Source organism: Saccostrea echinata, unplaced genomic scaffold, assembly GCF_033153115.1.
Source record: "Saccostrea echinata isolate AGI-Se365-2 ecotype Australia unplaced genomic scaffold, CSIRO_AGI_Sech_v1 ptg000001l, whole genome shotgun sequence".
In the NCBI taxonomy this organism is placed as follows: Eukaryota; Metazoa; Mollusca; class Bivalvia; order Ostreida; family Ostreidae; genus Saccostrea; species Saccostrea echinata.
Window position 1 is genome coordinate 36,387,294 of NW_026889750.1, and position 15,307 is coordinate 36,402,600.

Here is a 15,307-nt window from a genome sequence, read left to right on the forward strand (position 1 = left end):
GAAGTCTTTCTTGTGATGAGCGCACATACTATGTTTCCTCTCTATATAGATTCAGATTCGTGAAATTTGGCAACTTTTGTCATGGCCGTAGGAACCGGGGGGGGGGGGGCACGGGGGGCTGTGCCCCCCCCCCAATAATTTTGCCAATATATAGAATACTATAGAAAACTTAGCTACTGTATGCTTGTGCCCCCTCAATAAAAACGGCTGATGACCTTTTTTTTTTTTTCTTTTTTTCTTTTCTTTTTTGCTTGTCAAGGAATTTTTGTAGTTAATAGTGCTCCCCCAACTGAAAATGTTTGGCTGTGCCCCCCCCCCCCCCAAACTGAAATTGCTTCCTACGGGCCTGTTTGTACTATATCTGGAAGTTGGAAGGTTGGGTTTTATCTAATCCCAATATAGTATACTAAACCGAATATATATGCCGAATACGAATATTCTTGTAATGAAGGTTATTTCTGGCGCAGACAAAGGCAATATCATGAGATAAAGTCCGTCTCAATAACTCTGGTGTAAAATTATGTACATACAATCTAATAGAAAATGCACGTATTGGGAATTCTAATCAGACTAGGTATACAGGTATGCAAGCATTTTAAGCGCGATTAACTAGGCTGGGTTATCAGTTCACGGGGCAGCGAGAAATCTTTTTATTACATGTTTAAACTTCAGCAATATGTTAATGCACTTTGTGATACTCTGATATCATTTTCTCTCTTCGCCGTTTAAAATCAATAAACTGTGTTTTACCTGCATTATAAACCAATCTCGTTACGTAACTAAGATAGAGACCAGGATGGAAAAATAATCAGTCTGCTGCACCATCGCCTGATGTCAGAAGTTTGGTGATTTGAGGGGCTTTTCTTTCATTACAGTGGATAATATTTTGGTAAGTTAAAAGGAAAGATTCTAATTCAAATTACAAACTGCATGCTGTATATTAAGGGAAATTTTATCCCTAAAGGACCTTCTTTTGACGGCAGATTTTCGAAAGAATGTTGATTAGTTTGTCCGCAAGGATGCTTGGTAAAATTAATAGAAAGTCTTTATGAATAACTAAGTAGCTTTAAGAATACAAGAGTGATAAATTGATAAAACTTGGAAAAAAATATCTTAACATATTTCCAGAAGAGAAACTGTTTGTTTAATTATTAATGATTATATCAAGAGTAATAGATGTTGTATCGTCTCAGGGACTATTATGTCCGTGCAATCGTGTGCTCTCCGGAAAAAAAACTTAATGTCCTTCTATCTTTGTTTTATACTTTGTACTGAGAAGACAAATAGGTGGGGGAAAATGTTACTCGTAAATATGCGGCAAAGATGCTTCGAAGTTAGAAAAAATGAACAGATGGGTTTTTGGTTATAGATATTGTAAAAATGATGATTATTCCGATACAAGATCGATATTGGTCATGTTACTGTCCTGTGCCTGTAAAACATACAAGTACTATTTACTTCTAAGTATATTAAAGGAATTTTGCGTGAAAAGTTCTGAATATCATTAATACATGCACATGTATACGAAAAGGGGTATATTGCGACTTTATATATTAAATTGTGACGTGTTCAGTTGGTTTAAATCATCGTTGTTACTATATAAGGAGTTAATGGAACTCGAGTATAAATTAAATTTGCCAATTAAAAAAAAATTAGAATTATTAAAAGTTCATCTACCTGCTTATTTTTTTCTGATAAGTAATGCTATGGTCCATTAGTTTTTTGCGTCTTGGTAGCTCGACCCAGTATCAGGTATCATGTTTCTTACATATCAGTCGTGTTTAGCTGAGCAGAAAATTGTTATGTTTGTAAGATCTGACAGTTTTATTAAATATTTTTGATTTTAAATCAATCGGGACATTACCTCACCGCGGGGGAGTTTCCAGTGCTTTGATGAAAACCATTTAGCTGCTTGCAAGTTAAGACATCTTCCTTCGTGTGCAAAACTTAAAAAAATTGAATAGTCTTAGTATCAATGCAGATTTAAAATCAAATTAACTGTAGAGGACTGTTTAATCTATATACCAGGAACTTGGAAGTCTGTCAGCTAATAATGCATTAAATTTAATCCTTGATCGGTCGTTCAACTTTCCAGTTAATTATAAGGGATATATATATATATATATATATATATATATATATATATATATATATATATATATATATATATATATATATATATATATATATATATATATATATATATTAGGGATGGCAATCGAATACAGAATTGCTAATCTGTTAACTGCAAGACGTTCCGACCGATTAACCGGTTAACCGTATCAAAATACGCATTTTCTTGATGTACATACTTTTTTCCTAGGTAGCTCTATTCATGTATACAAGAAGACTGAAAGAGTCTAGATGTTAAATCATTTTATTTGTCTTGATTCTTGATTAAAAATAACCACATGCTTCTATATTTTATTTTAAAACTGGGAAAAAAAAAAAAAGAAAACCACAAATCATGACTGAGAAATCATTGATATTTTTCCAAAACAGATTTCACATACGTTCATTCAGCATTGTCACCATAATCAAAACTAAGTCTGAAATACATCATTTAATTTACAAAGTTTGTGTAGTAATTTTTTCGATAGATAACTGCAAAAAACAAACATACTAATTCGCAGTTCTCAACGGTGATTTAATTAGCATTAAAGAAATACACGGACAGTCAGGGTAACGGCACGGTGTTTTAACAGTAATTAACACTTGAAACACAAAATGACCAATTACCCTACAATCTCAATCCGGAGAACCATAATTTCATCGAAGTCAGCTTGGATATGTGAAAACGCTCAATTATCAACGTTTATGCAAAGATCTCTTTTTTTTCAAAAAATAAATTTTAACAAAATTAGGTTGAAATTTATACATACATACATACATACATACATACATACATACATATATATATATATATATATATATATATATATATATATATATATATATATTACACTATTTCCCTCTGCATATTGATAGTCCGTCGGTTAATTCTTCCTTCCACACATTTTATTTCTCTTTCGGGTTATATTTCATTTATGCCAAATATGTAGACAACATATTTGTTATTTATTTATGGTATAATTCTAGATATTGTAAATGAGTGTAAAATATATGTAATGTATACTACGAAGTTTTATATTTAGAAAAGACAGTAATACTTTATCATATACTACCCGGTAGTATAGAAATCTGCAGTGGTAAAAGATTCAGTAGATACGTAGCAAACAATATAAAGGCCTGCAACATAAAATATGGAGATAACGAACAGTAATCAAGGTCAGAATCCATTTAGACAATACAAATCGGGAGTAGAGCAAACACGGACCTCCAAAACATCAGATGTGGGATCAGGTGCCATGGAGAAGTGAGCATCCCCTGCCGACTGGTCACACCCGCCGTGTGCTCCTTGTCCTAATCAGGGAAAACGGAAAAATCCGTAGACAATTCAGTGTGTTAGTAATAGCCTAACAATTAGTATGAAAAACGATAGTCAGCATTTGATTTAATGATATGTTGCATTTGCTGACAAGGTCATTGTATCGCCCATAAAACTTCCAAAATGATGACTCAAAAAGAAGACTGTTGATATCCTTGTTTCATCAACTTGTTTGTCAATTGCTTGCCCTGTTTTAGAAATTGTTCACACATATGTACATGTACCTAGAGCATGTTCTCGCGTATCGAATCAACTGGGAAAGAACCCCATATGCAGGTAATACGGGTATATTGCTACATAAGGAAGTGAAGATGACGATTAAAAAATTGAAGTCATCATATTTAACATATAAGGAATGTATTTCGTTCTTTATGCTACTTCACCACATTATTAAGGGACGCCCACGTGCAGAAAAAAGTAGAAATACAACGTACATATACTTTGTAATTTAGGTGACATTGAATATTTGTTCCACTTTATATTGAAATGTCTAATATATAGAGATAAATGAATCATTATTTGAAGAAATATAATTGTTAGACCTAAGATGTTTAAACTGATCAAACGTTAAAGTGTCCAAAGTGTCAAGGATCAAATTGTCAAAAGTTGGACTTTTTTTTACCTTTCAAATTAATTCTGTATTTTATGTATGAATATGTTAATATTCACTTGGAGAACATATATGTATCTTTGTAGGTAAGTTTTCCCTTGTTTATTTGTTTGTTTGTGCATTTATTTACATGTGTATTTGAATGTGCTTTGATTGTCTGTTGTGCCAAAAAGGCACAAAGAAATAAAACCTTTTCTATAAGTTAAAGTGAAAACAAAACGAGAAGTTATTTAAGATTTTCTTTGAAGAGAAAGTCCTGAATGGTCATTACCAATAGTTAAATAGTTAAAGGTCTTATGATATAAGGAAATCAACACCCACTTTATCAAGATAATATTACATAATTATTCAAACAATAAGTAAAAATTAGATAGGCATTTGAAAAAGGTGAATAGTCTAATTGATATTTATACATGTAGTACATATGTACATATGCTACGTGGATATGTATTTGGCTAAATATTCCGCTGTCTTCAATCTGTGTATACTATCGCTTTATACATGTACAAGTAGTTTTGTTATTTTTTCGTAACTATCTAACATTTACCTATAGCTACATGTATATATGCATATATCCAACCGTTGTAATGTTACACACCATAGTGACATACTAATAATTAAAATAATAATGTTCTTTTCCGATTTGTGCAAATAGGGGAAGAAATAAAGTTGTCTTTTGATTAATTTATTATTATTTACTTCGTTCATTTTTACCGCTATATGAGTGAACTAATCTTACAAGGGACGTGATACTACAGCAATATCTCCGTCAATCATTTCATTTCTTGGTTTTGTTTTGTCTTTCTTTTTCTTGTTTCTGTTTTGCACTTTCTTCGTTATGTTCCTTTGTCTCTGTTTTGTTTAATGTTTTTGTTTTGTTTTATGTTTGTTGGATTTTTTGGGGGTGGGGATGGAAGTGAGAGTGCGGGTGATTTAAGTGTTATAAGCCGGCATACGCGTATGGTTTTTTCCGCTTTTAGAGTTTAACAAATGAGGAGATCTTAAAATCATTTTACTGTTCTGCATGTAGACAAAATAATGAATTGGCAGAATGGTCTATTATATATGCACATCTATACGAGATAGACAGCATTACTATAAAAAAAAAGGTGTCATTTCCTCTGAATATATTTTCTTTATTTTGTCATTTTATCTGGGAAATAAGTTTGGGATATGTAAATAATTCAGCTGCTATGTATAAAAAGTGACCTCTCTCTTACTTTATATTGAAATGTTCAATATAATAAGCTTAACGGAATAAGTTTTTGCAGAAAATTAATTCTTATAGACCTAAAATGCTTGAACAAATCCACCTTTAATGTCCAAAAATATCAAGGAATTGTCAAAAATATTGACTTTGCATTAAAAAAACAAGTTCTTTTTATTATTATATATCACCCATGTCACCATGTGTGACATTTTAAGTTTAATTCAACATATTACATAAGATCAGCACATTATTTATCCTTGTGCATAAGTTTTGTTTTTGTTTGTTGTTTGTTTATATGTACTCTGTCAGTGTCTATTGTGGAACAAGGGAATAAAGAACCCAAAGTTTAGTGTACAACAGATCGCAAATTACTCTAGCTTAAGCTCTGAATTATACCGATAGAAAAAGGTTTAATGACATAAGAAATCAACACCCACATTATCAATGAATAACCGAGAATACTGATACATAATTATTTTACAATCAGCAAAAATAAGATAAGCAAGTTGAGGTGAATAGTTTAATCCATATTCAATAGTATATTTAAGGAATGTTTTTAAGCTTTGTGTGAGTTATTGGTGTGTAAATTACACAGACTTGTCATAGGCATATCTCATGAGGCGCGCAAAAAATACCCAATGTTTGAATTTCTCGCTGCCCTATATCGTCATATTTTTATAACGTCTCTGTAGCCTCGTTGTGACGTCACTTTAGCGCGACTTTCTCCGTGTATATTTCTACTCGTGAGTATACACAAAAATGGCTTTCAAATCAATTTCACAGTTGGCTAAGTAGAAAAACACAGCAAATATAAATATATATATACATACATGTACAGCGTAGATAGGAATGCTTTGCCTCGATCAATATTAATATTTTTTTGATGAATACTATAGTAACAAACCATATCCACCATCGAAAGTATACAGAGAATAAAACATACCTTATTTCATATCACATCCAGTATCAGTCCGAAACACCAATATCAACCAGAGGGCCGAAGGACCGAGGGCTGATACAGGGTGTGGTATGGAAAAGGGTATATTTTATTTGTTTGTTTTTTTTAAATTACATACTTGGTAATAACATGCAAAAATTTACAGAGAATGTAAACAAATAATAGGTCAAATATCACAAGTGCTGTTTTTTTTTTTAAAGGTTAATCTGCAAGGATCGTGATATAAATCTGTATCAATCCTGCAAATCCATATCAGTCCTGCAGGACCTGTATCAGCCCTGGAAGCTGATACGGATATTGCTGTATCCGCGTATCACTATACCAGTAAAGTTAATAAATATGCCATTGTATTATATCCGCGTATATCAATGTAAAGTAAGTTCTCATTGATCTCATTTGTTAAATTTCTTATTATTCATACAAAATAGGCAACATACATCCATACGAAATAGGCAACATGCAATCTAGATAGCTATTTTTCAAAAAATCATTTGAAAACGTAATAAAGTAACTGTTTCAGTCTATATACAAGTAATGTGATCCCTATCCAGGAAATGCAAGAAAATATACTGATCGATTGTATGTTGTTTTACATCCTATTCGAGAATTTTTCACTCATATAGAGACGTTACTGTATACCGGTGAAGGGCTTCAAATTTAGACCTATACTTTGGACTCTGGGCCATTCAGCAGAGAGGGTTCTTTATCGTGCCAACGCCAACTGTGACCTCGGTTTTTAAGATCTCATCTAAAAGATCCGTGACTTTCACATCTAATGACGGGCGCTCGGCGAAGGAACAATCACTTCTTAGGTTTGTCCGGCGCGGCAAACGAGAATCGATCCCAGGCCTCCCGATTTCAAAACAAATTACAAAGCACTAAGCTACCGTGACCGGCCCAATAAAGTATAAAATAATCAAGCAATGAAAAAACCTCCGATAAATTAAGGAAAGAAAAAAAGCAGACCATTACTAGGAAATAAGGTCAGAAATCAGAATTTACATGCATTATAGATAAGAATCCCATATGAAGTATCGTGCCTATATCCTAGTTTCTAATTAGTCCGATATTTGCTAGGCCAGTTGAGGTCGCTTACCCTCTAAAACAGAAAATCGACCGAAAGAGTTTGCCGATGGTAATGCATTCTTTTACAAAATAAGGATTTAATATCTAAACCAAAGTCTCCATTACAATAATCAAAATTGAAAATTATAGTAATTTTTGCCACATTTCGTTTAGAGATTCTCAATGGGTATTCGTTTTTATATGAGAAAACACACACAGATAACTTTTAAATAATGTTAACAGGACTTAAATAACGATTTCATACAGGATGGAACTGCCATGATTATCTCTGATTGAACATGGCCCATGTGAAATCAGACACGCTCTGTCTGTTGACACTTCCGGGAGTGCATCCTGTAACCCAAAGAGATAAAATAACAGGACATGTTTACCGGCGTATAAATAATACTTCCTTTGCGCGGGTACATGTAAGTTTTCAATGCACTTGGAATTAATTATTGTAGGTAAAAAAAAAAAGACAAACAAAGGACAATGAAGAAAAAGAAAAAATAAAATCTACTTCAAAATGTCCATTCCCAGGAACCATTAGCTTTGAACAGAAGTGTTAATTAGGTCTATTAGGTCTCGACACAGATGTTGATGATGTATGAACAAGATGCATGAAGAGACTTCATTTTCTCATCCAAATTAATATTCTTTTTTATTATCTTGTTGAGTGTACATTCATCATTCCCTCTCGTCTTGATGGGTGCTTTGAGACAGCACCTAATGAGATTCTATTGATTATAAGGAAAGAAGAAATAATTAGGTACGAATTGTGTTCTATATTTTCTGAAAGTTTCCCGAATAAAATGGTGTACATGAAAAGGGAAAAAATCGTATTTTCCAATACAATATTTCCATGATTGCTTTTTCTTTGATGGAATCCCGTTGAATTGTCTTTACTTCATTATCTCAGACATTCTACCTTGACCCCCTATCATACCTGGCCTCTCTCTCATGCTAAGCTTTTTTGGTAATCAATCAAGGCACTGCACGCTAAAACGATAAAATACACACTGATAACTGATTGCTATAAAACCCAATGACTTTCAAGTTTTCCATCCATAATCTGTAAAGTCATTTCAGTTCAGACCGCAAAAGTCTTAATCTATTAGCAGAACTAGGGTCTGCTAAGGTACTTGTTACATTAGATTGGTTAGCAAATGGACATTTTAAGTTTTGTTTCTTTACTTTAGTTTTTTTTGTGTCTGGGATTAAATGCGAAAATCGTCATAAATTTGAACCTTTCGTCTGTCCTAGGGTGAGTATACCTATCATAAATTTTCTCTTCATTGATTGAAACTTAGCTGTGGTTCTGTACCTTGTGGTTAAATATTGAGGCGTATATTTCTTGGAACCTCTGATCATGCTGAGGCTTTAATCTAACTACTATAAGTAGTTAAAAAAATTAGATGTTGTTTTTTCTCGCCTCCTGCTAAATATAGTACATGTATCATTTAAATAGAGTTATGGTACTTCAAATGGACTTGTTAGTTTTTGAAAACTCCTTTGCCTACAAAGGTTCTAGCTAGCCAATTATTATACTGTCATTGTAATCAATTTTAATAAATACTGAAAGTGTTTGTCCAAGATCTTAACGGTTTTATCAACTTATTTGTCATAAATTAAAAATGGGAAAATTTGAAATATTTTGATTTTAAAATTGTCTCCAATCTTCCTTTCACTATATATTTGTTATTAGTCCCCTACCGGTGAAACCGGAGGGGACTATAGGTTTCCTCTGAGTCTGTCCGTCCGTCTGTCTGTCCGTCTGTCTGTCTAGCTGTCTGTCCGTCTGTCTGTCTGTTTGTCCCTCTGTCTGTCCCACTTGGTTTTCCGCACTTTTTTCTTAAACGCTTGCAGATATTGAGCTGATTTTTGGTATGTGAGTGTATCCTGATGAGTTACAGATCAAGTTTGCATTTCGTTCCGCTTCATTGATTTTTGACGGAATTACAGCCTTTTCAATTTTTAAGGGTTTTCCGCAATTTTCTTCTAAACGCTTGTAGATATTGAGCTGATTTTTGGTATGTGGCTTTACCTTGATTAGTTATAGATCAAGTTTGCATTTCGTCCCACTTCTTTAATTTTTTACGGAATTATGGTATTTTTAATTCTTAACGGGAACCAGATTACACTTGCCGGTAGGGGACTAGTATTGCTAATGCAATACTCTCAGAATGCTTGTTAAGATTGTCTTCTTTGTCTTCATTTTTCTCTGAGGTGGCAATTAAAAAATTTACCGAAGGATAAGAATGTGGAAAGTAACACTTGGGCCTAGTAGAATTTGGATCGTATTTCACCGGGACTCATCTTAAATCATTCTTAAGCAAAAATAGACTGCAGAATAAGAGATAAGTCTGAATACCTTGTTTTATATGTATAAAGACCAATACATAAATCTACAAGTGCTGTGTCAATATTGGTTCAATGACGCGGCTCTTAAAGGTTTCACTGGGACATTTTAAGTTCAGGCCAATGGTCTCTTGCATAGATAGGCTACAAACTACAGGTAATAAATCTTAGGAAACGAACTAAAAAGTAAGTAGTTCTAATTGTATACTGTGAACATTCGCTTCCAGTCGTATATACATGTATTTGTATCGGAAAATATCGCTTTCGGTACAATGTGCAGGTCATTTAATTTGAAGTCGGTGCAGATGTTCTTATTGAAAAAAATTTAGAAGTGGGGAAAATTGCTTTGTGGAAAAACCAAAATGTTGTATAAATATATCTGTATGATGAAATTTATAATCACAGGGAATGTATGTAAAGTTTTATTCCATTATTTTAATGATGAGTAGAGGATTAATGTTCTTACCAGTCAGGGACTCTCATCTGGCAGGAGATAAATTATAATGCATGCGCTGTCTGCAATCTGCACCAAGTGGGGGAACATTGACAGAATAATTTGAGACAGGGTTGATTCTACCAAAGCAAATAGTTTCAACTAATTCCACCCGTCTCTTCTAAAGCCACGAGTTTTTAGTTCCAAGAAATGAAAGCACTCCTCAGGAATTCTTAGCACAGGAGCTCCTCTCTTTGATTCTGTTACATAATTATATCATTTTAAAGTTCTCTTTGAGAAATTAGACCAAAAAAGTATGCTTGATTTCTTTTAAAGTATACTGAAAAATATTTTCATCAGCACAATCTGATGATACTTTTTTCTTTAATTTTGGGATAAAAAGGAGAGAGAGAGAAAGTGTATGAGCAACAAATTATTAATAATAATGATTAAATGGGAACGATATCACAAGATTAATTGATGCATCAAATTGTACTTTATCATAAAATTAATAGCTGTTTATTGATATCAAAACTTCCATTATGTTTCTTTTTCAGATATTCGAGGTTCTCAGCAGTCATTGACATTTGATTAAAGCGAAAAAAGGGACTGTAGTCTGGAAATTGAGCGGAAAATATTGAAATTTGGATCAAAGACAGTTAAAAGTCAGCGGGAAGTTTGGAGGATCAATAAACTTTGTGTATTGGATAAACACTGGTTCTATACTCGGTAGCAGACCCGCCTTCCTTGGCGGTAAATTATCTTGTCCTTGACCGAGGTTTGGCCACACGCTATTTCCACGTCACAGTGCATGTTCAAGGTCTGATGGACTCCATAGCCCCCTTCTTATCAATAGCCGATCACTTAAAGTATAATAGCTCACATAGACCTACTGAATAGGAATAGGAATGAATTTAAATGCTCTACCTGTGCAGATATGATACGTTGAATAGATTATCATAATAAACTCTTTATGACATACCGACGCATGCGCCTGTAAGATGAAATCGGAATCCAATCCAATGACGCGAAATAATCGTTTTGAGTCAGTATTGAAAATACCGGCAAACGGCACGGAAGGGAGATTTAACTCGAGACCGACGACAACATTTAATTTCCGTCGAAGAGCAAGTGTTACTTTTGATATTGAATCGATAAGAGAAATTGAATTTAGCAATGAAAACTCCTATCACGGAAAAAAGAACAGTGACACTCATTTAAGGAGGATGAGCGCTCCCGAATTGCCGCCAATACAGGATAGAGCCAGGAATTCTCCCCTTCCCGCATACCATAGCAGTCGTTACATTCGAAGTAGAAGTAGCAAGCCAAGTACTAACGCTAGTGACAGTTCTCACAGACATCGCTTTACAAAGTCACCTTTCAGTCAGGAATCGTCTGAATCCGCCAACAGTAATGGCAGAAAGTTGACCAACGGATATATTCAGAGATCAAAGACGTGGGTTCCTTCAGAACAGACCAATACTTCATCAACTGTGAGTACTTTGAAATTAGAGTCCATAGATAAAAAAGCAAAAATGAGTACGCCAAGGTCTGTCAAAAACGGATACCGGACCCGGTTATCCTCCAAGGATAATTCCATTTCTAGTGGAAACAACAATACCGCACAACTTAAAAAGAAAAGCCTTACGCACTGTCAAAGTGAACCTAAGATTTCCCCTATTTCTGACTACACAACGAACCGACAAAAAACGACGATGCGGCAAAAATCTCGAACGAACAATTCTGTGAACAATAAAGTACTCTCTATAGATAAAACAGACAATTTGACCAAAAACAGATACAATAGTGGTACTGTCAACGGCATGAGGCGCTACAGTTCAACCATCCAGTTGATACCGCAGAAGCATGTCGGTTACGATGATTATGAAGACGATTCGGGCGAGGATTCTGATAAAGATCACATGATCATCAACTGGTTAATCGGAGTGGACAACGAAGACCCAGAAGATATTCCTGAACCTGAAATTGAATATCCGGAAGAACCACCTCAAACAGACACTGCTCTACACATAGTGTATAATGGAGACTCGTGATAACAGTGCCAACTTCCTACACAGGAAGTCTGCTTCACTATGTGGCATTTAGAACCACGAACGGTTGTCCGAAAGACAGGAATGTTGTCGGGTTTAAGAAGCCTATCTGTGATATGATACTGTGATTGGTTCATGGGTTTATATGGTGCTTTGTATTGAAGAGTATAATGGATGAAGATTTCGCTTGTGCAATATATTTGTATGGGAGACAATTGGTCTATTGTGGAATCGTACATGATGCTTTTTGTATTCATTTTCTTTTGAAATGGTTACATTGACTTGTGTAATGATGAAATGTCGGCCTATTAAGCCATATATTCTATTCACAAGAATTCAATTTTTGGTATCTAATATTCCTTTGCATAGCTGTTGATATACATTGACATAAATACGTCGAAAGCCTATTTCTACAAGCTAGGACCATTTAAATGTAAATTTACTGACTGCTTTACATAGATTTAATCTAAATATTTTAATTGTAAAAGCTAACTATGGAAAATTATTTGTATTGAAACTAAAAAAAAGTTAAAGGATTTTTTTTTATGAAGAGCGTGTCGAAAATAAGAAACGATTAACGTTTATAAGAAAAATAATTCTTGTCCGATTTGTAAGATATTGTAAAAGGTTATTTTAATTGATATTAATTTTTTACTGTTCCATATTAAAGTACAAATTTAATTATTTAACAGTTTAAAATCAAAGTTGATTAGTGGCCATTTTTGACAGACAATAAAACCTTAGCATGAATGGTGTGACCTACCAGGGGGTAATTAAAACGATTCATTCAAAACTAATTAGTGGACACATTGTTGCCTATTAAATCTATTGTCCATATTCTCAGTCTGTCAGTCGACAGATTTCTTCACGTACAAATCGCCCAGTAAGCTCATTATATTTAAACCTAGCTAATAAAAATTTTTGAATTCTGGAAACAACTTTCTTTAGAAATCAAATGAAAATCTGCTCAATTGTATGACCATTTGTTCTTGAGAGTATTAAGATCAGGGTTTTCCAAATTCAGTGCACGTCAATATAACACTTAACAAAGTATAGCACGGCAAATTTCCATAAGAAGGTATTATGGGTATACGTAATTGAGTTCACAAACTCTGAAGTTTTTGGTCATTCCTTTAAAGTGTTACACTGACATTCCAGTTCTTGACATTCAGATCTCTGTAATTTTTAATTAAAACAATAAAGAGAATTCCATCCAAATTTCTGGAGTGTCTGCATAATATTGAAAGTAATCTTTGTTTATTATAGTACTTCCATCCATGCGTTCCCTGTTAAACAGGGTTAGAAAAATCCCATTTTTTCTGAATACTATATGTGTGAATTCATGTGTAATTTATTAATATTTAATTATTGTCCTGTATACAGTTTATGTATATGTATTATTCCACCGTGCCAATTTATTTTTATCAGCTTGCATTTACAACTACAATGTACATTTATTTCAGAAAAAATATATATCAATTGAAATCCTCTGTTGCTTTGATTAATTAATTCTGGCTTCTATATAGTATAGATTTCTTGGAGTTTTAGTGCGCAATATCTTTTTTCTGGATTTTGTAACCAGCTCTCTCTCTCTCTCTCTCTCTCTCTCTCTATATATATATATATATATATATATATATATATATATATATATATATATATATATTCTTTTAACACGAAGCGTTCATTTCAATAAATAACAACCACTAATTAACAAATCACGATCCGTTATGACTGCGGAGAAATAGAACTTAATCACTACAATCTTCTGTTTTAGTTCTGTTTGAGTCTATCAATTATATATTAGCTAATTAACTAAAAGACTGTGGGAAAATATTTTCCCATAAATGAAAACAACATTCCTTAAATCTAGTCTTGTTTTATTCATTCTTTCTTGCCAGATCTCGGCTGGCCGAGAATTTCTTGGAACTTTTTTCTTTCTTTATTATCATTAAGAATATTTATAGATCTCTGCAACAAAAATTAAATATATATATTTTTTCATTATAGTTCATCAAAGGTTTTTTTTCCTATTTGAAATATTAAGCGTTGGTAATCTTGGTTTTTATTAATGTTTGTCAATCATAAATTTTTTTTGATTGGATTACTGTATGATACGTTATTTATGTCCCATAATTATCGTATTACATTGTGAATAAATGAATTTAAATGTCTGGTATGATATCAGATGAAAAGCATCAGTAAAATTGTGAAGATGGATTCTTTGTACTGCATAAATTGTATTTCTGCGAACTTAAAACACTCGAAGAGAAAAATAAAAACATGAAAACCTTAAACACAAATACGTCATCATTTTTTTTTCTCTTCTCATTTTTATTTTTGAATGGCTCTGGTTCAATGACTGGATAAAATCTGCTAAGTCACAGGCTGGATATTTGTAAACAACGAATAGTTGGAATTAAAATGTTAAATCGAGTCCAGAGTTTTGACAGCAATTTTACAATCCCTGAATACACTTTTCATTTGGTGCTGAATTGGAATTTCTGCTTGATTGTGTGCCTCGTAAAAGAAGAAAAACTGAATTGAGATTCCAAGGGGCACTTATGAAAAAAAAGGATCATCGTACAAAATAACAAGTTTGCTTTCTACTATACTGTAAGTTTGGTAACTTGCGTGTATATGATTGTCGAAAAATATATAAGAACATTTTCTATATAATATATTATTTTAGAGAGACAAGAAATTAGCTTTCTTCCAAAATTGCGGCGTTGATTTCAAGATGACTAAGCCCGATCGAATGCTTCCAAACTTTTAATATCCATAGTGTAATGTTTCTATAGACTATTATAAAATAACATGACAAAAACATCGCAACAAAATGACGTCTCAATTCATTTTGTCTTGCATAAGTCCTTTTTTACGAACACATTTGAAGAAATGAGAAAAAATTTACATAGAATTGTCATATTCATAGTCTATCTACAGAGATCGAACGCAAATAAGAATTTACACACATCACCAGTTCTTTAAAATTTATGTAATTAAAAGATAATGACATTTCTCAAAATGTGATTTCTTTGATAAAATCCTTTGCTATCTGATAAATACCTAAAGAAATCTACTCTCAAAACATTTTACTAGCTGGTTACGAATTCTGAGTAGTACAAAAGGCCTTTAATTAAATCTGGTCAAGAAATGCAGGGAAATAGAGGG

General features: G+C 33.1%; 1 protein-coding gene across 2 annotated transcripts; it reads left to right on the plus strand.

Annotated features, from left to right (window-relative positions):
- Positions 1-814: 814 nt before the first annotated feature.
- LOC133190745 (uncharacterized) lies at positions 815-13,322 on the plus strand. 2 transcript variants are annotated; one of them, XM_061326436.1, is made up of 2 exons: positions 815-889; positions 10,640-13,322. In XM_061326436.1, the coding sequence occupies exon 2, from the start codon at positions 11,084-11,086 to the stop codon at positions 12,134-12,136; it is 1,053 nt and encodes a 350-aa protein (XP_061182420.1). In that variant the 5' UTR covers positions 815-889; positions 10,640-11,083; the 3' UTR covers positions 12,137-13,322. The 2 variants fall into 2 exon arrangements, with proteins under 2 accessions (XP_061182420.1, XP_061182428.1); XM_061326444.1 differs by lacking the exon at positions 815-889 and adding an exon at positions 8,541-8,555.
- The last annotated feature ends 1,985 nt before the right edge of the window (positions 13,323-15,307 follow it).

Bases quoted from the DNA above. Each gene is read 5' to 3' on its own strand.
- LOC133190745 (XM_061326436.1), top strand. From the start codon at position 11,084: ATGAAATCGGAATCCAATCCAATGACGCGAAATAATCGTTTTGAGTCA.